This window comes from Sebastes fasciatus, chromosome 2, assembly GCF_043250625.1.
Source record: "Sebastes fasciatus isolate fSebFas1 chromosome 2, fSebFas1.pri, whole genome shotgun sequence".
NCBI classification, from domain to species: domain Eukaryota; kingdom Metazoa; phylum Chordata; class Actinopteri; order Perciformes; family Sebastidae; genus Sebastes; species Sebastes fasciatus.
This window is the reverse complement of record NC_133796.1, coordinates 42169595-42193917: the sequence shown is the minus strand read 5'-3', so window position 1 is coordinate 42193917 and position 24323 is coordinate 42169595. Positions and strand designations below refer to the sequence as shown.

Here is a 24323-nt window from a genome sequence, read left to right as displayed (position 1 = left end):
CAGCTGGGCAGAAATCTGGAGGACACCATAAGCCAGACTTAGCTTCCTGGTAAGGGATGCCTACGACACCCTTCCATGCCCCCAGAATCTCACCCAGTGGTTTGGAAGTGAAGTTGGCTGCCCGCTGTGTAGCAACATCAAGGCAAGTCTCCAGCACATCTTATCAGGATGCAAGGTGGCGCTGACCCAGGGACGCTTCAAGTGGCACCCTGACCAAGTCCTGGCCAAACTGGCCTAGGCCCTGGAGAGATGTAGGGTAACAGCAAACCAAAGAGTGGCAGATGTTGGTGGACCTCAGAAAGTAGCTGGTCTTCCCGAGAGAGATCACTACAACCACTCTCCGGCCAGACATCGTCTCATGGTCTGCAGTGGAGAGAAGGGTCCTCGTAGTTGAGCTTACCATCCCCTGGGAAGAGGGCATGACAGCAGCCCACGAAAGGAAACATCTCAAATACTCAGAGCTGGCGGCAGAATGCTAAGATTTATCTGGTGGAGGTCGGATGCCGAGGCTTTGTCAGCAAAGCAGTAGTCCAACTGCTCCGTGGTGCTGGCATGACGGGGTCAAACCTGCGGAAAGCTGTGAAGGAGCTAGGAGAGGAGGCAGAGAAAGCCAGCTTCCGGAGGAAGTTGGGGCCAACAACCATGTACAGGCAGCTGCAGGGGGTGGCGGGGAGACGTCCCAATATGCAACTGTCACCCCCGCCGGAAGATGTACTGGTATAGGGGGCGAAACATCAGTGAATGGCGGTTTCCAGCTGATGACCCTGCAGCTGACCTGACCTGACCAAATGGCATTGGTGGAGGTGCGACAGGCTGACATGCCGAAGCAGGAAACAACACTTCACCTGTACAATGATCTCTCGCATACAGACTTTTGTCCCCGAACTTTTCCTGCAGCTGAAACGTGGATAATCAACTTTATCCAACCTGCACGAACCTGCTGACTTCCCACCCACACCTAAACTCACGGAAAATATCAGTCAGGGGAGGTATGGAGGATTAAAACTTACCCTGTGCTGAGTGCTTCACAAACCACTCACTGTAGAACAATTAAAGTCCAACATGCTCTGCTCCTGCTAAACTCTTATTGTTTCCTCCTGACGGCCTGCTTCAGATTCCAGACGTGAGCCTCTGACCTCTGTGTTCCCCTTCAAAAGCTGCTGGCTCTGTGGCTAGTTCAGCTGGCTGAGGCTCATATACTTTGCAATCAACACGTCCTGGTTTTGAATCCTGCCCGCAAACTTTGTCGCATGTCAAGCTTTTTTCTCTCGTTACTACATCATAATACAGCAAATAACCTGGACAAAAACAAGCTTAAACAAACAATATGACAGAATAGTGAGTTCAAAGATCGAGAGAGAGCTGTGGATGTTAGAGCAGCAAATAAAAAAGAGAACGTGTGGGAGAAAAACCCTTATTTACCTGAGTGAGAGCCCCACCCTCTGCAGTGTGTGTGTGTGTGTGTGTGTGTGTGTGTGTGTGTGTGTGTGTGTGTTTCCTAGGGCGAGGCAGGTTAAAAGCCCAGAGGACGGAAAGATGGTCTGCTGATACAGTATCCATGGCAACGGAAACATCATTTCTCTTAGGATTGTCTCTCTGTTTCTCTTTCCTCATAACAATCCTTAGTTTTCGTCGATTCTTTCTCCTTTTCTCTCCACGTAAATCAACCGAGATGCTCAACCCCAACCAACGCCGCCATCTCCTCCACATGTATGTGGGAAGCAATTTTTTTCTAAATATGGTTACACCAGAACAAAATCTACATCCTACCAAGTAAATTTAGCTAATTACAACTGTTGTTTTTTTATGAAACAAAATCTGCCAGTGCAGTTACATTATTCCAATGTGGTTCCAATCCAAATCAAGCGATAGTCTGTACTAGAGCTGCAATGATCAATCGGTGAGTTCTCAACTATTACATTAATCGTCAACTATTTTGATAATCAATTAACCGGTTTAAGAATTTATTGAAGAAAAAATGTCAAAATGTCAAACTGTCTGATTCCAGCTTCTTAAATGTGACTATTTTCTGGTTTCTTTCCTCCTCTACGACAGTAAATCTTTGAGTTGTGGACAAAACGAGACATTTGAGGATGTCATCTTTATCATTTTTTTTTATAACTTTCTGCCATTTTATAGATCAAACAACTAATTGTCAAATCAAGAAAATAATCGACACAGTCTACAATGAAAATAATCATTGGTTGCATCCCTAATCTGTACTCTAGGACAAGACTCCCCCAGGCATTTTATTCTCAGGATTGTACATCATTTCATTCAATGAAGAGTTACTGAAGTAGCTTGCTAACAATTTCAATTGTCAATTATTGTCAGTTATAGCAAGCTCGTTCGCTCAGTTTTTAATGGGCCAATAAGTCTAGACAGTTCATTCAAAAGATCATTGACTCCGGTTTTATAACTGTCTGCAAACTATTCCTCTTTAGTGGAACAGTTTATACTCTGAAGGCACGGTTACACATGTGCGAATGCAGGCGAGGGATCATCGCCTGCTGAGATATTCGCGCTGAAAGTTCACCAAAGTTGAACTCCACGTGAATGTGCTTCGCCACCGGAAGCAAATGTATTTTTGCCCCTTTGTTCACATAGAATGCACATGTTAATTTGGTGCATGTGTGCCGTGCCTTGAAGAGGAGGGCTGTAAGCTACTTTAGCTTCTACCATTTTGGACTTTCTGGCTCGTCGTTCTATCAAAGGTCAGCGCTGTCAAGACGTCTCCTGGAGAGTGGAGCCGAGGTCAACGGTGCAAATATGTGAGTCCAAGTTCAGTGAAGTTGAATTTGATGGAAAGAATTGCGCCTCCACAAGTAAATCCACTGATCATGACAATACCTTTGGAATGCATTAATTTCACTGTAAAACATTGTCGTTTTAAAAGCTGGTGAGACCTGCCCTCAAGGCTGAATGAAACACTGCTTCCTCACAGAAAATTCTCATTGATTTGTATTGAAAAGAACATTGTTTTCACTTTAAAAAAAAAAAAGCAATCCTGTCTAAAATGACTAACGGATGTTTTTGCTGTGTAGTTGGAAGAGAAGAGCGTTCTGCAGCAGCTGGTCTATGTGAGCATGTGTGGGAGCATCCCATTAACCCAACTTGGGAACATATTTGACCGTACATCTTGAATTAAACCGCTACAGATTTCGGGTCAGACTGCTCCAGCGTGCCCCAGAACGCCTCACTGGACTGGCTTCATCACACACATACACACACACACACACACACACACACACACGCACACACACACACACACACACACACACACACACACCACTGGGACGCAGCAGAACTCTGCTTTCAGTATGAACATGTCTGGGAGGCATTTACAGTATTTAGTATTCTAGGAGAGTCAAAGGCTGTGTGAGAGTCTGGATATCTGAGGAATAGTATTTGGTTGCTTAAAGTGTGTTGTGAGTAAAATTGTGTGTGTGTGTGTGTGTGTGTGTGTTTAAGTGCAGAAGATAAAGGGAGAGCAGACAATGGATAGGTGTGGCTGTTTGGTATCTCGGACCAAATGTTTAACACATTCTCCTCTCAGTCAATGTGAGGTTATATTTACAGAAAGCTTTCCTTTTTAAAGACCAAATCGATTGCATCAGTCTACTATGACTTAAAGACATCACGGCAAGTAGTGAAAAATCACTGAAAGCCCATTTTTAGCTCCAGTAAGATTGGAGTTCAGTTTCAGTTTGAGAAGATATATTTCCTACTTTCCTATTTGACCTGTGAACAGGACTTTCTGGTCTTTTAGACTTTTCTCTTTCAGTGTACTGTGCTGTGTCTCAAATCGTATACTTCCGTTAGTATGCTTCCTCGTAGTACACTGTACTGTAATACAATTCAGACGGATAAATTAACCCAATAATGGCTTCTATCCGACAACAGTATAGTGGTAGTGAAAAAAACGTATTAGTTAGTTAGTTAAACGAATGTATAACTTAAATTTGTATAGATCGGTATTCGCCATTTCAATTGCAACCGCTGCAGCTTCCTCACACGCCATTTTCACAAGTCTGAAATAGGTCGCTATGTAGAAAAGATGGCGAGTGTCCAGCGTTCCACACTCAACGTTCTGAGTACAACATCCGGGTACTTAGAATGCACTGCATTTTGCCCTACTCCTCAGTGTGAACGCACTTACAGTATGCACTCAAAATAGCAAGTGTATGTACGGAAGTACGCAAATTGAGAACCATCACTGGTGTTATCATGGTCTGTTACCAACATTGTAGCCAGGTTCAACATAGCCAGCATACAAAGAAGTAAATGGACATCTACTGGCCTCTCAACCCAGAAGTAAAACAGAAGCACAGCACTGCTACAAATGTCATACAGTGTCTAGTTTGTCCAAGCATGCGAGTCCTGGTGTGACTGAACTATTACTACCGAGTAGGGCTGCAGCTATCGATTATTTTAGTAATCAAGTATTCTACCGATTATTCTATAGATTAATCAAGTAATCAGATAGAACATACCTTTACTTTACCAAGGAGCGCCATATTACATTTAACAAAGCCTTGATGCAAAGAGTTTACAAAGATGATTTTTAGTTATCGAATTACTCGACGAACCGTGTCAGCTACTATTACCAAGCTATCAAGTAGTGTGACTTTACGGCAAGTCGAAATGATTACATGTTCAATGATCCACAGCTTTCAGATTATGTAGTTTATTGGGCTGTCAATTGTTTAAAATATTTAATCGCCATTAATCGCATAATTGTCCATAGGTAATCCCGATTAATCACAAATTAATCACACAGTTTTTATCTCTTCAAAAAGGACCTTAAAGGGAGATGTGTTAAGTATTTCATACTCTTATCAACATGGGAGTGGACAAATATGCTGCTTTATGCAAATGTGTGTATATATTTATTATTGTAAATCAATCAACAACACAAAACAATGATAGATATTGTCCAGAAACCCTCACAGGTACTGCATTTAGCATAAAACAATGTGCTCCAATCATAACATGGCAAACTGCAGCCCAACAGGCAACAACAGCTGTCAGTGTGTCAGTGTGCTGACTTGACTATGACTTGCCCTCAAACTGCATGTGATGATCATAAAGTGGGCATGTCTGTAAAGGGGAGACTCGTCAAGGGACCCCTTTAAAAATAGCCATGCCAGTTTTTCCATCGCCAAAATGTAGCGTAAGATTGGAGCGTTATTCAACCTCCTTTGTGATGAGCTAGTATGACATGGTTGGCACCAATGGTACCAATTCCTCAGGTTATCTAGTTTTATATGATGCCAGTATCTTCACTCTACCTATCTTACGTGCATTAGATCAAAAACTGAGTCAAATTGTTGAATTTGACCTTCTGAAGGTCTGAGGACCAAAACATTGTTATTAAACTACTCCAGAACTGCATGCTTTGTGCAAAAACAACTTATTTGTTGCAATCAGATGGAAACATATCAGGATATAATCAGGCAAACTGCACAATCTGACAACCACAGATGGTTTAGGTGTGATCATCATTTACCCTGGTGCCACTGGTCTTGGTAACCCAACACTGACTCACCCTGCTCCCCTCTGCCATCATTAACCAAACACTCCTGGAGAGTGGAGCCGAGGCCCAACACACACACACACCAGAATGGGATACCCCACACACTGCATAGAGGTCCTGAAACAGCAGCTGTGATCAGCACTGTCAGGTCCATGTTGTCTCCAAGGAGAGCAGGACTGGGTCCAACAACTGTAGGGAGGGTCCACAGAAGAAGCTGTGTTCCCGTGTGTCTGTGATTATCATAGATATAGACTCCTGGTTCTTTGGGGAACAAGATCGCTGGCTGATGAAACAGCAGGAACAGGGGGAGGGGAGTGATTATTATTACAGTGAGAGCCTGGAGGCAAACCAACCACAACATTCACTGTGCTTGAAACCAGGGGAGCAGGTAGAGGGGGGGTTACAGAGAGACAGACAGGTAGAGAGGGTGAGGCAGGTGGAGAGCCAGGTGTTGCTGGGGAGGAAGACCTTTCTCTTCCTCTACCTGAGGCCAACAGGGAGCCTGCTCAAGTCCAGACAGGAGAGGGAACATATTGGGGCTTAGGGCATGTGTGTGTTACAGCAAGTGTGCCTCTAATATGTGTGTGTGAGTGGTATGACATGTTCTAAACCAACAAAGATGCTTCTAACACACACACACACACACACACACACACACTTCAAACAATCAAAGATCACGTGAAGTATTTTCAATATCCATCGTACTAGCAGTAATGCAGTGATTCCATGTAATAGGGGAATCCAAAATAATCTGAGAGGGATGGAGAACGACCTGAAGAAGTGGCCTCAGATAACCTACACTAGCAGATTTAGCTACGTTATTGACTCCGCTGCTGCAGACGGTGAAGACATGAACAATCTGAAAAGCTCTGAGGCAGATCAGGACTTCCACAGTAACGAGGTTTTGTTTTTCTACACACAGATAACCGTACTTAAACTGTTTTTAGTCTAATGCTGCCCTGCACTCCGTGCCATAAACTGCCTTACATTATAAACTGTACAGAAAACAGTGAAAGTAACTGGCTGTCACTAAAGCAACGCTACAATGCTGAGTCCTCCCTACACATGAAATCATATCTGATGATCTCCTGGCTCTGCTGTCAAGCTCCGCAATATCATTTAAGAAAATGCTAATTTAATATTAGTTAAATATCTGTTAAAAATAATGCATGATTTTATGAAATGAAGGTGAATTACTTTTTAAAAGAAGCATTGTTGGCGGTTAGCCGCTATGGTTAGCCGCTATGGTTAGCCACTATGCTATGGTTAGCCGCTATGGTTAGCCATTATGCTATGGTTAGCCTCTATGGTTAGCCTCTATGGTTAGCCATTATGCTATGGTTAGCCTCTATGGTTAGCCACTATGCTATGGTTAGCCTCTATGGTTAGCCACTATGCTATGGTTAGCCTCTATGGTTAGCCTCTATGGTTAGCCATTATGCTATGGTTAGCCTCTATGGTTAGCCACTATGCTATGGTTAGCCTCTATGGTTAGCCTCTATGGTTAGCCTCTATGGTTAGCCATTATGCTATGGTTAGCCTCTATGGTTAGCCACTATGCTATGGTTAGCCGCTATGGTTAGCCATTATGCTATGGTTAGCCTCTATGGTTAGCCTCTATGGTTAGCCATTATGCTATGGTTAGCCTCTATGGTTAGCCACTATGCTATGGTTAGCCTCTATGGTTAGCCACTATGCTATGGTTAGCCTCTATGGTTAGCCTCTATGGTTAGCCTCTATGGTTAGCCATTATGCTATGGTTAGCCTCTATGGTTAGCCACTATGCTATGGTTAGCCTCTATGGTTAGCCACTATGCTATGGTTAGCCTCTATGGTTAGCCACTATGCTATGGTTAGCCTCTATGGTTAGCCAATATGCTATGGTTAGCCGCTATAGTTAGCCGCTATAGTTAGGCGCTATGGTTAGTCTATAGGACTAACTAGCTTACTGCTGCTACCGCCTCCTCACCGGAAGTTACGGCCACAATCATTTCTACAGTAACACCCCCAAGAATACGGTGGATAGGGAAATATTAAGGATATATTGTTTGCCTTGGTGTTGTTGGTGGAGGTTGAGTGGCTTATTCAAACTAATGAACACATGTTATCGTATCCTGATGATAGTCACAATTTCAGACGTCACTTCCTTCTCCTAGCTCTGGACCGGAAAGGGTCTGACGGAGGAGGTGGGCCTGAGCCTGGAGCTCTGTACAATACTTAGTAGGCCTACTGTACAATAGCTTATATTGGGAGAAGGGGTTTTATAATTATAGAAAGTTATCACAGTAGAATTACACAATTCACATTAGAAAGTTAGCAGGAATGTGGGCTTTACTATGATTGGCCGATGCAGTAGGTTACCAAATCACATTGCAGTAAAAGTTGAACCGGATTCATTTTGTATTTTGCCATTCGTTGAGATAAATGAGGAAGCGGGGTTGGTTTTTATATGAGGTGCTAATGGACTTAAAAGACTAGTTGTTTAAAGGATTAGCACCACAAAGGCAAGGCATGGCAAGTTCACTCAAGTTTATTTGTACAGTACCTTTGAAACACCAAGGCAACTCAAAGTACTTTAGATCTTCTAAATCTACAATTAAAAGATAATGAGAAGGACAATGAAAGGGGCTGATGGAAGCTGTATCTTTCAGTGGAACATGAGCTGTTCATACTATAAGAAGTATGTCATGAAGCCAGTAGAACATTAGTTCCCTGTTAATTATTTCACTGTTCCTCTTTGCCGATGCAGTGTGTCTGTCTTTGGCATACTCTGTCTTGTCAAGTATATTTCATGAAATTAAGTAATTCTGTCTCTCATGTTGATTTAAATGCTCTTGTGTCAAGGTGCTAATCGTCAGACCTCTTGATAATGATGGGTGTCAGCCGTTACCTGACATGACCTTCCTTGTAATAGTAAGTGTACTTTTGAGTTTAAGTCACATGATTTGGTTTATACGACAGCATACAGCATATAAAAATATGGGGGGGGGGGGGGGGGGGTATTCCGATTAAAACTCACAATTTTTTAGATTAAGTCGTAAATTTACGAGAAAAAAAATCCTTGGATATTCTTGAGATTAAAGTGGTAAATTTACGAGAAAGAATTCACAAATTAACAGGAAAACAATTTGAATATTCTCTAAGATTATTAAGTCATAAATTTGCAAAAACAATTCCAAAATTGTGCAAAACCATGGTCACACCAACCATTGTCTGAATTTCGTTGTACCTAAGTAGTGTTCCTATGTTAAGGATGTCCTTTGAGCGAGGCAAAGGTCCTGAAAGATACTTAGACACATTTTCTTTCATGTTCTTTCGGTGTTCTTTTACGAACATAAATAAATACTAACATAATTAATATATTTTGCACTCAGGAGCTCATGTTACCGCAGTGTTTAATGGTGGCGTCTGTGGTTTAGTGAGGTTGATCCAACCTTACAAAGTGAAGTGATATAACAACAATATTAGTTTTTTTCTCGGAGATTTGTGAATTTAATCTCAGAGAATTTGTGAGTTTTTTTCTTGCAAATGAATGACTTTATGATCTCAGAGAAAATTCAAAGTTTTTTTTGTAAATTTACCACTTTGATCTGAGAATTTTTTTTTCTCTGATTACCCCACCCCCCCACCCCGTAATTATTATTTTTTACCTACCTTTTTACCTAATGGCCGTAATACGCCATTGTAGGTCTATCACCTTGAGTTTGTGCGTTCATTTTTCACATTTGTCAGTACTACGCGTTGACCAAACCAAATTAAGACTATTTTCTGTAATTGATTATCTTACATGTATCAACAGCAGCCATTAACTTCTTCTGAAAGAGTCCTGATCCTGCCGGGACTGACTGTACCAGCAAGAAGAATGTAGAGAAGAGGGAAATAAACCATTTGCATAAATGTGTAAAACATTAGTCGGATCCTTTATCACCCTGCCACCTCTTTCTCATGTGAAAGCATCAATCATCAGCCTCAAACTGAGTCATTTATGTGCTGCTCTCTTCTCTTCTTCGTGTCACATTCTCATTTGATAAAGAGAAGAGAATATCTTTAACGCCTCAGCAAAAAAAGAAGGGGGGTCTCTAACACTCGCCGCTACAGCGGTTTCACGCCACAGAGACATCTCCTTTGTCTGCTTTAACAAAGAGAATTCAAATCAGAAGACAGACGGTTATAGATTGCTTCCTCTTTCTCCTGCCGCAGAGATAAACGACAAGGATAAGCATGCTCGCACGCACATTCACACATACACAGAGTTCCTCGTCTCTATTGCCTCGGCCTATTTACTCAGCCCCGCAGCTCCTGTTGTCCCATGATCCTCTGCTGGCTTCCACCCACTCATTTACATACATTTGACAGTTGGTAAAACTAGTTTTTTTAGTTCCAACAGGAGCACTTATCAGTTTCAGCTGTCACATCAGTCACTAACTCAGCTGACGAGATGATATGCACTTTAATGAAGGTTGTCAAAGTTAACGCGATAACGGTAACAGTCTCAGTTTTATAGCTAGAGTGAAGCTACTCGTATCATATGAAACTAGAAAACCTGATGAAAGTATACTTGGTACCATGTTATACTAGCTTGTTGCAAAGAAGGCTAGATAATGCTTCAAACTTATGCTACATTTTCAAAGGGGTCCCTTGACCTCTGACCTCCAGATATGTGAATGAAAATGGGTTCTATGGGTACCCACGAGTCTCCCCTTTACAGACATGCCCACTTTATATAATATAATTGAATGAAAATATTTGGAATTGTTTTATGTTGTTAATTGATTTCCATTAATATATATATACATATATATATATACATTTATATATATATATATGTATATATATATTTGCATAAAGCAGCATATTTGTCCACTCCCATGTTGATAAGAGTATTAACTACTTGAAAAATCTCCCTTTAAGGTACATTTCGAACAGATAAAAAATGTGATTAATTTGCGATTAAACATTTTACTTTTACTTTATTTAACTTTATTTATTTATTTTTTAAAGATCTGAATAAGCCTTTGAACGCTGTGTTTTTCTAGTTGCATCCTTCATGCTCCTCATTAGTGCAGGTTGGGTCTGATCTGGAGAGTTTTAGCGTGAAGGATTAAACAGTTTTAGGAACGCTCCTAAATGTGAACCTCGACCCTTTGAAGCTCGCGACCTCCTCATCCAGGGGTCATAAGGTGACACCCAACACCTTTCCCCTACCCCCACTTCCCCTCCATCTCTGAGAGGCTCGGCATCCCAAACCAAAGGACGTAAAAAAGGCATTTAAACTACAGCAGGTTTATAGATGGGTCACACACCCAGTGAGCAAATACAGACCGCACACACCTCTGAGCTCTACCACTTCCACTGTGACACTCACAAACCAACACAATGTTAAAAACGCATGAAGAGAAAGGTCCTCTACCTGCTCAAACTGCACCATTAACCCCCCCTCATGGTTTAAATTAGCCACATCTTCTTTACCCTCCAGCTCCACTGGCTTCCGCTTGTTATGCTAATGCATGTTATCTGTCGCTTCCACCTCTCCTAATTAATCCCAAACTAAAAGCAGTAAGCACATTTATCAGACATTCCTTCAGGGGGGAGGAGGAGCAGGAGGCGTGGTCCCCTCTTCATTTTAAAACTCTCTCCTTGCCCTTCTCTCTAATCTTATGAAAGAAATAATGAATCTGACTTAAGATCATGAAAGAAGAAATGTTTCTAGAGAAACTTAACATCTGCCTACTTGGTCAATTAAACCTCACAGAGAAACATGAAAGCACAAAATCAAAGGAAAAAAGTGGAATCCCCCAACTTTTATCATTTAATTGCTTCAGTCTCAAATCAAGACAAGCCAGAGGAAAACAAAAGGTGAGAGGAGAGATGGGGGCTGCAGTCCAAAAGTCAAAAAATGACGTCCTAATGTCTGTTCCTAAGCACTTGTCCTTGACCTCGATGGAAAACGTCCTGAGGTCAAGGAAAGATGAGAAGGAGAATTCAGAAGGACTTAGTAAAAGATAACCGTGGTGTTCAGAGAATCCGACCGCTCTTTCACTAGAAGCTCAGTAATTATGATGCGACAGCGGCGGATGTTAGTGACGCAGGTCTGCCGTGGTGAAACTACAATGTTCCAAAGATGGACTACAAAAGACAGGCTGCTTCAGATACCACAGGTCCTCCTGCTGCTGGAACACTTTACATCAACATATAATAAAGGATTATCTGACCTAACGTGGACAACCGGTGACAAATATCACTTCATTACCAAAGTTGGAACTGAAATAAATAAAGGAATAGCCTACAGGCTACCAGTCACAAAAGGCCTATAAAAATGCAAGTCCAAAAGTTGATATGATAAATATTGAGTTAATTTTAGAGTTCTGGAGAAGGGGCAGAACCATTAAATGTATACTTCCTACTCCTTTTCGGACGTAATATTTATTTATGTTGTTTATTTGTTTATTGACAGTTTGCTGTGTGTTTACTGTTACATTTTATTTGTTATTATTTTTTTTACTTATTTGTTGTTTGTTCAAAATAAATAATTCTAAATAAAGTGAAACGGAATGGTTTCCACTGCCCACTCATATTTATATATGAAAATAAGTGTTAAATCTATGCAAGATGGGCATACCATTTGTTTTCATGAACGGCCTCGCTTTATATGCTTGCAGCCGCAAGGAATTACGGCATTATCTCCTTTCCTTTGGTAAAGGATGGTCCAGTGTATCCTATGCTAAAGGAGATAACAAAGGAAGCACCGAAGCACCTTTCCTTAGTATTTAGAGGATTCAAACAGCTCTTATCATGGCTGTTACTGAGATATTTCCGGGTCATTTCACTCCGTTAGGAACCTTCCTGAGAGAAAAAGACTTTTTCGACTGCAGCCAGAGTCCTGCATTGTAAAAGAGAAAAAGAAAGCGGGGAGAGAGGCAAGGTGAGGAGAGGGACAGTTTGTGTTAATCCTCACCTAAGGGCTGGGGGAGTTTAATGTGAAGTACTGAGTTTATGTGGAGCTAGAGGGCAAAGGTCGAAAGTCTGGAGGACAGGAAATTTCCTGTCCTCCAGACTTTCGACCTTTGCCCTAATTAGCCACACCTCAGGATTTACGAAAAAGGCTGCTTGAAGCACTCGAGAGGACTACAAGCATGTCTGTCTGCGTGTAACCAGTTCAGTGAGACTATAAGGCTTTTGTTTCAAATGTCAAATATTGCACAAGAAGCTGGTTTGATAAAAGGTCCCATGTTAATGATAGCTAGCTGGATATAAATTGAGGAGATAAGTCATTCCTTTGTCTCACCCAGTTTATCCTTCACTCACTTATTCATCCAACCAGCAGTTCATCTTCATATCAAGCTTATTCCCTCCCCCTTTCTTTCCACCCCCCATCCTTCTCTCGCAACACGGTGGGGCTCTGCTTGGCATTCATCCATTTCCGTCTGTCAATTAGAAAGGAACCAAATCCCTCTCCATCTCTGTGACAGGACAAAGACCCGGGACACTCTGGGAAGTCCCACAGACACATGAATACTCAATCTTCTCCCTTTACTACATGCTGTGGCCAGTATATTAGTATATAACACCAACCGAGATACATGCGTCTCACTTCTATTCTCCAACATTTAGGATGAGTTGGTGCATCAGCAGTGTGATGTATTCCACAAAGCTCAGTTACATCACATCCTTTGTAGCAGTACAAGTCTGTGCAATATCATTCTGTGAAATAGAGTTTTATTGAGACATTACGCCTTAGGCAGGATGATGTTTCAACTGTTTAGCAGTTCACTTTGTTTAATAGTCAACCAGGAACAGAAACGGTGTCATTTGAACCAATGCTCTCCACATCCGCTGCTATCTTATGTGCAAAGCTGTGATATTTAACTTTTTGTATGCATCTTTACACCCATAAACATGCCATTTTAATTCTCCAGACAATACATTTCATTATTCTGTTCACATGTCTTTAAACTGCAAACTCACAGGCTAACTTTATTTACTGTATAAGCCTAAACACCCACAACTGATCAAACACAAACAAGTTCATCATGTTCAATAGAATGCTCCGGAAAAGTATGTTTGAATATGTAAATGAGTAATTATCTTGTGCTAACCTTCGGTGAATTTAGGAGAAATCTACAGATGTAAATAGACAAAGTAGTAAAATAAACACCTAAATGTGTATTTTGGATGTTTTCTTTCCACTAGTCTGACTGTTTTGGAAGCAAAATAAACCCAAATCTCAAAATGAAATGCTGCAGGAATTAGTCCTAAAACCCAGAAATGAGTTAGCATAGTAGCACTTCCAGGTTCCCTTGTCTGGAAGTCAATGTGCTTTTTTAATGGGTTTTTAGTTAGATGCCTGAAATAAGATCTGTAGTTAACACAAGTTTAATTTTTCTATGACATAAAATACGTCAGTAAATATCCCACTCGGAAATTTTGAAGATTTTAGGCTTCTTAAAAAAGACAGTTGATAACAAGTGGCTAAATAAGACTACTAAACGTCATCACGGCTAACACTAGTCAGCCTCTAGCTCAGTGGTGATGATATAAACCGTGACCGTGGTGTAGTTGGTTTATAGCCTAATATTAGCTTTTTATTTCTAGTGATTGCATTTACGCTTCAAAAATCATAAAAGTGGTGTTTATTTGTGGAGATTGTCTTGCTGAACAAAGCGTGTAATGCCAGGTACACACAACATGAGAATCCAGCTGATTTCGGGCCTGGTTCCCTCCTCCTGGTTCCCTCCTCCTGGTTCCCTCCTCCCGACAATCGTCAGCAAAACCGAACATTTTTTTGATGGTTGTAAAGATTATCGTTCCAGATACAGTGTTTTTTTACATCCCCCGATCGGCTCGGAAGTCCATCCTGGCCACACCGATTTCAAATCACAAATATTAAACATGTTCAATAATTACAATGGGATATCCTGTTGAGTGTGGGGGGAACCCCGAGGACAGCCGATGACGCAGTCACGTGGGAAAGAACGATAGCCAATTGAGAACCAAGCTGACTGAAGAAGGAAGAACAACCGCCGTCATGAGCTAATGCGTGAGCTAATGCAAAACGCGAAGCATAAAGTAAGATGGAGCTCAGAAATGGAGGACCAACTTGTTAATTTGTGGCAACAATATGAGTGTTTATTCAACGTGTCTCTGACTTCATCCATCCATCCTTTGTGAATGTTCAGTACAAAGTAAAAACTAACATGGCTAATTCTTCCTGTCGTCCGCCATGTTTGTTGACACTAAAGTCACGTTTGATCACGAGAGATTTAGCGATATTTCCGTTTTTTATTGGGGACTCTTGTTGTTGATGAATGAATCTGTTAGTGTGTGGTGTGCTGTTTTGGCTGAACCGTTGCTCATCACACACTACCGGAACAAAACTGTTCAATTGAACATAACATGTCATTATGTGTGGGCTCTCTCACATTTTCAATATCTGTTAAGATTTGAAAACTCTTTTAGTGACGGCCAGCCTTAAGTATCATAAACATGTGTTTGCCACAGAGCTTATTTTTTTACAATAATCCAAAATCCCATGGAACAATCCCATTGGATTTTTGTCGAGGGACCCAGTGCGATGCTAACTTGTAAATAGCCTGGGTTAAACTACAAACATACATCATCCCTGTAGCACTCTATCGGTGGCGTATAAAGGTATTCAGGGAACTGTAGGTAGAAGTAGTCCAATACATTGAAAGATCACCATGCTCACCGTTGGTTATTGCATTTAAAATGGCAAAAACTGCAATTCCAACTGAAGGTAAACTGGTTCGCAATAAAAAAGTCTTGTGAAATTGACATTTGCTGCATCTTTTGTACCTGTTACTCTTCTGCATTACAAACCAATAATGCAAATGGGAACCAACTGGAATTAGTAGAAGTAGACAAACTAAGCTGAGGGAAATTTGTCACTCCAAAAGGTAAAGTGCAACACTGAATCACAAAATGACTCCTGAAATTAACTGAACATCACAAATGGATCATTTCAAAGTGTAAGGGAAAAAGACTCACCTGTCAGCATCTCCCTGTCCTGACGACGTGTTCCGATGGAGTGTGTCTCGGACGCCGGCTATGCTGTCTGGCAGGCGGTTCAGACGCCGCGTATACAGACCCAAACCTCCGTCAGTCATATAGCTGCAAAACACAACAAAGCGCATCAGATGTCATCTCCATGAAGCAGTTCTGAGGCACACAATTAAAGGGCTCAGAGAGGATGATTTGATGTTGTGCAGTACCACACTTTGTCTAAGACTTTGGCCGGCGTTAACACACTCTTCTTTTTCTTCTTCTCAGAGCTGCTTTTGTTGTTTGTTTTGAGCCATCTAGTTTTCGGGCCGAGGCAAAGGTCTCATCAATCAGGGCCAAACAGTTTGCAAACACAACCACTGAACACAGCAAACTGTCTGACTGAAGACATTTGTCTCATGTGACAACAGTGTAAACAACAGTGGTCTGTAAAATCAGTAGAGGATGAGTCTGTTCTTATTGCATTCATCACCTACAGAGTCCATCATCAACTCCTGGCTGGCTTATTATGATTGAATGAGTAGCTGGACGTTAAAAGAAGCTCAAAATACACTATATATGTAAGCGCAGGCTAAGTAGGCCATTCATTTCATTTCATAACGGAAAATTAGATTTGAATGGACTGGATTTATTAGTTGTTGGAGTCGGAGGCTGACCGTTAGCAGCAGCTACAGTCTGAAGCTGCTCAACACAAACATTCCTATTCAAACTAAAACAACAACAGATAATTCCCCAAATATTGACCTGTGGAGGAGATTCCTAATGGAACTCAATATTGACTCATTTAACCCAGGTGTAATTTAATGAAATGTTTGCTGATTTAAAGTTGAGGCTGGACCGTTGACATGCTGAATGCTCTCTGTGTGGGGCTGTGATGAAAAATAAGCCCCAGCAAGAGTTCAACCACTAAAACACTTTCTGTGTTATCTGTGTGTGGATCTCACTAAGAGGCAACCCAGCACACACTCACACAAACACACATCAATACCTACATGTATATACAGTACACACAGTGTTTCCTATAGACAGAGCTCCTTTGTGTAACCTGCAGTCAAACTGAATCAGCATCTGAGCTGCGACATGGAAACATAACGGCAACCAGAAGTCACTCAGCGGAGCAAACCTGTACAGATGCTGAACAAACTGCAGATGTTATAATGTTTACAGCTGCAACTATGATCAGGAATTCATTTAATGGAAAATGAAGTTGCAATTAGGGCTGGAACTAACGATTATTTTCATTGTTGATTAATCTGTCGGTTATTTTCTGGATTAATTGATTTGTTGTTTGGTCTATAAAATGGTGAAAAATGTCCATCAGTGTTTCTCAAAGCCCAAGATGACGTCCTCAAATGTCTTGTTTTGTCCACAACTCAAAGATATTCAGTTTACTGTCATAGAGGAGGAAAGAAACCAGAAAATATTCACATTTAAGAGGCTAGAATCAGAGAATTTAGCCTTTTTTTTTTTTACTCAAGATTAGTCAAACCGATTAATCAATTAGCAAAATAGTAGCTTAATAGTTGACAACTAATCAGTTAATGGGATAATCGTTGCAGTTCTAGTTGCAATAATGAAGTTTTCCGTGTCCAATCAGGGGCACAGAACAAGCTGAAAAGCTGCTACGTATAGATGTTTCATTTCATCCCAGTTAGTTATTCACTTGGTCTGTTGAATTTTGTTTTGAACTCAACACAGCTGCTGCTGGAATTCGGGTTGATGAGAGCCAAGTTTGCAGGCTGGAAAACCAAAACAATACGCTAAAAGAAGCAAAAAGAGCTCTGTACAGCTGAGGGCAACTGCAGCGAAGGGTGATATACAGTAAGTAGTGGATAATGTACAGCAAGCCGGTCATGTGGTGAAATAAACCCTGACAGGGCGATGCGGCACCCTGACACATAGTAGAGGGGTAATGCACCGCCCTGAAGGGGTTTAATCACAACAATGACCTGCTAGCTGTACATTATCCTGCTCATTACACAGCTACTTACTGAAGAAATCAATAATTTGACATAAAAATGGTCCTCCAGAGTCCGACATCAGAGTTGCGCCCATAGCAACGGTCTGTTATACATAGCAACAGTCTGTTATACACAGCAACGAACTGTTATACATAGCAACGGTCCGTTATACATAACAACGGTCTGTTATACATAGCAACGGTCTGTTATACACAGCAACGGACTGTTATACATAGCAACGGACTGTTATACATAACAACGGTCTGTTATACATAGCAACGGTCTGTTATACACAGCAACGGTCTGTTATACATAACAACGGTCTGTTATACATAGCAACGGTCTGTTATACACAGCAACCGACTGTTATACATAGCAACGGACTGTCATACATAACAACGGTCTGTTATATATAGCAACGGTCTGTTATACACAGCAACGGTCTGTTATACATAGCAACGGTCTGTTATACATAGCAACGGCCTGTTATACATAACAACGGTCTGTTATACACAGCAACAGACTGTTATACATAGCAACGGACTGTTATACATAGCAACGGTCTGTTATACATAGCAACGGTCCGTTAAACACAGCAGCGGTTTGCTATAAAGAAATAACAGACCGTAGAACGCCATGATTGATCAATCAGAATCAACTATGCAACAAAGTCTTGTAATAAAACAGACATAAAGCAGACTGGGATTGATTTTTTTGTACCCAGCAGTATGTGAATACTGCTTTAGCAGAACAGCTGAAAGTACCAGATGATGTACGTTTTAACCAGACCATGAATAAAAGCTGTGGCTACTCTCTCCATTACCCATTACCCCGAGTCCAAACTAAACATGGACAGTCAGCATTTTGTTACCATGCACCACAGAGCTGGAACAAACATCCTGAAGAGAGAGGACATGTCTTTATGTCTTTATGAATCTTAAGGTGACTGCAGGCAAAACATTGCATTTTTCATGCACTGGTTATTTTTGAGATTTTGGGTTATTTTGCTTCCATAGTCTTCTTTCAGTGTAGTGGAAAGAAAACATCTCAAATATATATTTAGATGTTTATTTTACTACTTTGTCTATTTGTATCTGTAAATTTCTCCTAAATTCAACCAAAAGTTAGCATTAGATAATGCCTCATTTGCATATTTAAATATATTAAAAATACATTTTGAGAAAACTTCTAATACAAAAAACAGTTGTCTTAATGTCAGTAATCAACTAAGGCAGTTCCATGGTGATATCTGTTCATTTTTCCCCTTATTCATCTGTAGTGTCTTCAGAACAAACGGAATTTTACAATCCATATCTTTAAAGGCTGTTTCCTCAAAGTGAGTTTTTTCTCAGACTCTGAGCCAGAGATCTCCACTTCAGCAGCACGCACACCCACCAAACTTTACACTTACATTCCTATCTGTATCCTTAAGGTTATTACTGAGGGGTTTGTCTATATATCACTCATAGCCTGATTTATACAACATTTTAGTCATAAAAACATGACAAAAATGTATTATTTTATGACTGTTGACGGTATTTTCTGATGGAGTGATACAAAGAGATTCCCTCTGTAAAAACCTTTGACTCTAATATGTCAACAAAAGGAAACAAGAATTTTGAATCTGGCTTTATCCAATGTTCAGATTTTTGTTCTGGAAATGAATGCAAATTAGCACATATTTAATAAGATAATACCTCAGTTGCAAATTTAAACATACATTTACAGAAAACTTGTAATGCAAAAAAAAATAATTGTCTTAATGTAATTAATCAACTGTGGAATTATCATGGTGATATCTATTAGTTAAACATGTTTACCCGATTCACCTGTAGTGCCTTCTCTTATTCATCTTATGCTGTAGCTTTTATCTGTTTTTAAGATATTATGTCAAGCAAAGATGACCACCACCGACGTTAAATGACCCATGGACCACCAGTCACCGATATAAGACTTGTTCTGAAGCGTATTTTCACAATAAGAGAGACAAAGAAGATAGGTGAATAATGACAGAGGACACACTCTGAGGGGGGGTTAGCTGTCCTTTATGGGAAGCATCCATCATCTAAAAGTCACCTTGAAGATGGCCGGGCAGTCACACACATATTAATCCTTCACACTAATGAGTAACCGAGCCTCCCTGTCCTCCTGTTCCTGATGCTTGTTAACCTGTAACCTCCTGCAGCGGGACGAACGTGTCCAAACAAGGCAGTTTACGGGCTGACACCGGTTTACACAGCCGTGCAACTAACACAAGCAAAAGTTCTTAAGTAAATGAAGCTGCAGAAATATTTGACTTACTAAGAATGCATGCACTGTGGTACTGACAGCAGGAAATTCACTAAATGTCACGCTCTGGGAAAAAAACAATCTCCTCTCGAGCTTCTGATTTCAAACACTGTGACGTACCTTTCTGCCTCAAACATGGAAACACACTGTAGTCCAAAGCAAAATAAACACGTCCAGGTGACGGTTGATCCCCGTTGATCAAAATCTCCAAAGCAAAGGTGTCAGTTTTCAACCGTCTGGCTTCTGTCTGTTATCAGGTCTGAGCCTGTTGTGTGAATAATATCAACAGGTGAGAGCGTGTTTGATCATGGTGATATCAGAAGTGAGTGAGCGCTATCAGTGTGTGCATGTGTAGCCTGAACGTGTGTGTGTGTGTTGCTCTGTGGAAGCTCGGTGTTGGTATGCAGCCTATCCGCTCAGCTCCACATGCTTTTCCCTCCTGAGTGGAGGAGGGATGGGAAGAAGGGAGGGAAGGGAGGGAAGGGGGGAGGGCAGAGGGGTAGATCAGGAAACATACCCCCGAGCAGAGGGGGGGAGGGTCCTTGTCTCCAAGGGCCAGAGAAGCCAAAGGGCGTTGGAGAGAGGAGGGGGTTGGAGACTGAAGAAAACAGATGCAGATATTAAATGTGGTGTCATCAGTCATGTTGTCTCTGTTGTAAGGTTAAATATATGAACTACAGATGATAGATGCTCATCTGATCTCAGTTGTTAGACTGCTTATGAATGTCTAGAGCTGCAACTCATCATTGTTTTTATTAAGGATTCATCCCTCAGGTGTGGTTTTGTTTAGCTGATTAATCATTTTGTCTATAAAATGTGAAATAGTGGGAAAATAGTGAAAAATTATCACTACTTCTCAGAACTGAAGGTGACGTCTTGACATTGCTTGTCTGGCCTGACCAACAGTAAAAAAAAACAAAATTAGAACATAGCACTGCATATAGTATGGATATTAAGGCCATCAAAGTTAACGCAATAACGCATTAATGCAAATTTGTTTCAACAACACTAATTTCTATAATGCATTAACGCGACTTGTGATTTTTAGGTTGTAGCGGCTCAGTTTTAAAGCTAGAGTGAAGATGCTGGTACCATATGGAAACTAGAAAACCAAAGGAATGTCATACCATGTCAGACTAGCTTGTCGGGAAGGAGGCTAAATAACGCTCCAAATATACGCTACATTTTGTCGAGGAAAAACTGTCATGTCCATTTTCAAAGGGGTCCCTTGACCTCTGACCTCCAGATCAGTGAATGTAAATGGGTTCTTTGGGTACCCACGAGTCTCCCCTTTACAGACATGCCCACTTTATGATAATCACATGCAGTTTGGGGCAAGTCATAGTCAAGTCAGCACACTGACACACTGACAGCTGTTGTTGCCTGTTGGGCTGCAGTTTGCCCTGTTATGATTGGAGCATATTGTTTTATGCTAAATGCAGAACCTGTGAGGGTTTCTGGACAATATATGTCATTGTTTTGTGTTGGTAATTGATTTACAATAATAAATATATACATACATTTGCATAAAGCAGCAGATTTGTCCACTCACATGTTGATAAGAGGATTAAATACTTGACTAATCTCCCTTTAAGGTTCATTTCGAACAGACAAAAAAAGTTGTGATTAATTTGTGATTAATCACGATTAACTATGAACAATCATGTGCTTTATCACAATTAAATATTTGAATTGAATGACAGCCCCAATAGATAGATATAGATAGATAGATAGATAGATAGATAGATAGATAGATAGATAGATAGATAGATAGATAGATAGATAGATAGATAGATAGATAGATAGATAGATATCTGTCTCTGAAATGTCTACGTCCACCAAAAGGAAGGTGAATTTAACTTGGTGCTAACAGCATTGAAAACTGTCTCTATCCGGACATCTGGAACATTGATAGGGATTATTTCAAGTAGCTTAGAACAGGAGGGACAGAGACATTGCCTCTGAAAAGAGATGATACGCTTCCATGTTCTCAATGTAACTGTATTAATGCTGTCAGTACCACAAATCAAATTCCACTCATCTCCATTGTGTTGAGGTGAATGCCTGCATTAGAGAGACAGATCACACAGAAACATCCATCTGGTTGGAAGAACCAGTTAGTGGATGCTAACAGGCCTGTGATGGAGCTAACCGCTAAATGGCCTGAGGATGTGGAGAAGGGTGGGGGGAGAGACACAAGTCTGTGCCTAGTTCAGAGGGACATCGAGGTGCGGGAGCCAATGGCCATCCACAGTGAGGAAGAAACAAGCGGTAGATGACGGGACAGTGAGGGACAACGTAGTGTAACGTTAAATGAACATAACAAGGCTGCTGAATGAGAGAGGAATATACAGACGTAGGCAAAATCGTTGGTACCCTTCCGTTAAAGAAAGAAAAACCAACAATGGTCACTGAAATAACTTGAAACTGACAAAAGTAATAATAAATAAAAATTCACTAAAAATTAACTAATGAAAATCAGATATTGTTTTTTAATTATGGTTCAGCAGAATCATTTAAAAAAACAAACTAATGAAACTGGCCTAGACAAAAATGATGGTACCCTTAACTTAATATTTTGTTGCACAACCTTTTGAGGCAATCACTGCAATCAAGTGATTTCTGTAACTCTCAATGAGACTTCTGCACCTGTCGACAGGTATGTTGGCCCACTCCTCGTGAGCAAACTGCTCCAGCTGTCTCAGGTTTGAAGGGTGCCTTCTCCAGACTGCATGTTTCAGCTCCTTCCACAGATGTTCAATAGGATTTAGATCAGGGCTCATAGAAGGCCACTTCAGAATAGTCCAATGTTTTGTTCTTAGTCATTCTTGGGTGTTTTTAGCTGTGTTTTGGGTCATTATCCTGTTGGAGGACCCATGACCTGCAACTGAGACCAAGCTTTCTGACACTGGGCAGCACATTTTGCTCCAGAATGCCTTGATAGTCTTGAGATTTCATTGCACCCTGCACAGATTCAAGACACCCTGTGTCAGATGCAGCAAAGCAGCCCCATAACATAACCGAGCCTCCTTCATGTTTCACATTAGGTACAGTGTTATTTTCTTTGGATGCTTCATTTTTGCGTCTGTGAACATAGAGCTGATGTGACTTGCCAAAAAGCTCCAGTTTTGTTTCAAAATAAGTAAATAAATCAATAAATCAATAAATGTGTTCTGTAGATAGACAGAGGAGAAAAGGTTCATGTTGATGAACAGATACTATAAATCTGTACAGTATGTTGTCTGTATGTTTCTGCATACATTACAGCTCCATACATACAACATAGTTCAACATTTTATAAAGCTAAACATGCTGTGTGTACTATATTTACACTGTATCCCAAAAACATGCATCATTCTGTGACATTTGATGTTTTTGCTCAAATTGATGATGTCACCATCATCTCCTCTCTCTATAATCCTCCAGGGTAGGTTAACCCTGGTCCAACCTTGGTCATTGGTGTGAAAGGGCTATTAGACTAAATGATGAATCAATTAATCAATAAAAAAGTGTCCAGGAAAATAATCTGAATATCATCAGAAGGTAATGATTCTGAATTTGCCTTGTCGTCCTCACAGCCCGGATATCAAGTTTTCAGAGCAAGCGAATGGCTGCGCTCACCTGCTCACATCACTCACCTGTCCAGGTGTGGCTGTGGCTCGGCCTTTGTCTGCTCAGCCACAGATTCAGACATATCAAGTACTTCAAGAGCACTTAGCTCCCTCCACTTCTCCAGCTGCCTCAGGGCAGGTGAATCAGTGCAGACCCATGATGAGGGCCAGAGGAAGTCATTCCACCTCAGTGTTTCAGAGTGTTTTATCACATTGCTTCCCTGAGCTTTCACACTCCTTTCTACATTGGCATTAATTTGAACTGAAACACATCTCTGCAGCAGCTCTATTACCAGCCCATGCTGGTCTTTCAATGCCACGCGAAGGCGAGTTGGCACCTTTTACAACTTCATCTGATAACTAACTGATGACAGCAGAGGTTTAAATGTCCCATGCAGGGGACCTGTTACAACATGGACGGTGGCTTTAAAAGAGCAAACAAACAGGTTATCAGCAGCACTGTGTCTGCAGACAGAGAGATGGGATACTTGTGGGATCTGAGCTGTACAGAATCAACTGTGGGATATCATCTGGCACTTGGACAAAAGGCAGGAACACTACCGCCCTCTCCTGGCAAGCTTGTATTACAGCAAACTCACAGACTATATTTCAACCAAGCAGAAATATCAAACTATAAACACATGATGCACGTTAGTAGCACAAAGTAACTCATTAATACCTTTCATTACTTTACTGCCAATTCATTAGTACACTGTTATGCAAGTTAAGGTGTAGAGCTAATTTATAGGTAGTCTCTGAAATACAGTTTTTGGCTCACCTACCAAAGGATGTCAAAATAAATAAATTATAGGAACATGCATTTTAGAAAATCTTTTTTTATATGAGTTTAAATTTTCATTACATCCCTACAATCAATAAATCAAATGGTATTTGTGGCTGTCGCAG

General features: G+C 40.9%; 1 protein-coding gene and 2 long non-coding RNA genes across 11 annotated transcripts in view; 2 read left to right on the top strand and 1 right to left on the bottom strand.

Annotated features, from left to right (window-relative positions):
• Positions 1 to 24323, bottom strand: part of nav2a (neuron navigator 2a) — a 190079-nt gene that overhangs the window by 70207 nt on the left and 95549 nt on the right. For all 9 annotated transcript variants that reach the window (XM_074624398.1, XM_074624419.1, XM_074624408.1 and 6 more), the window contains one exon: positions 15542 to 15664. In XM_074624398.1, coding sequence (XP_074480499.1) covers positions 15542 to 15664 — 123 coding nt within the window. The remainder of the gene's footprint in view (positions 1 to 15541; positions 15665 to 24323) is intronic.
• Positions 1 to 24323, top strand: part of LOC141761517 (uncharacterized) — a 161441-nt gene that overhangs the window by 82020 nt on the left and 55098 nt on the right. The gene's annotated exons all lie outside the window — the stretch shown is intronic.
• LOC141761515 (uncharacterized) lies at positions 6299 to 9414 on the top strand. The gene is made up of 3 exons (XR_012592591.1): positions 6299 to 6437; positions 8381 to 8449; positions 9336 to 9414. It is a non-coding gene; the product is annotated as an uncharacterized LOC141761515 (long non-coding RNA).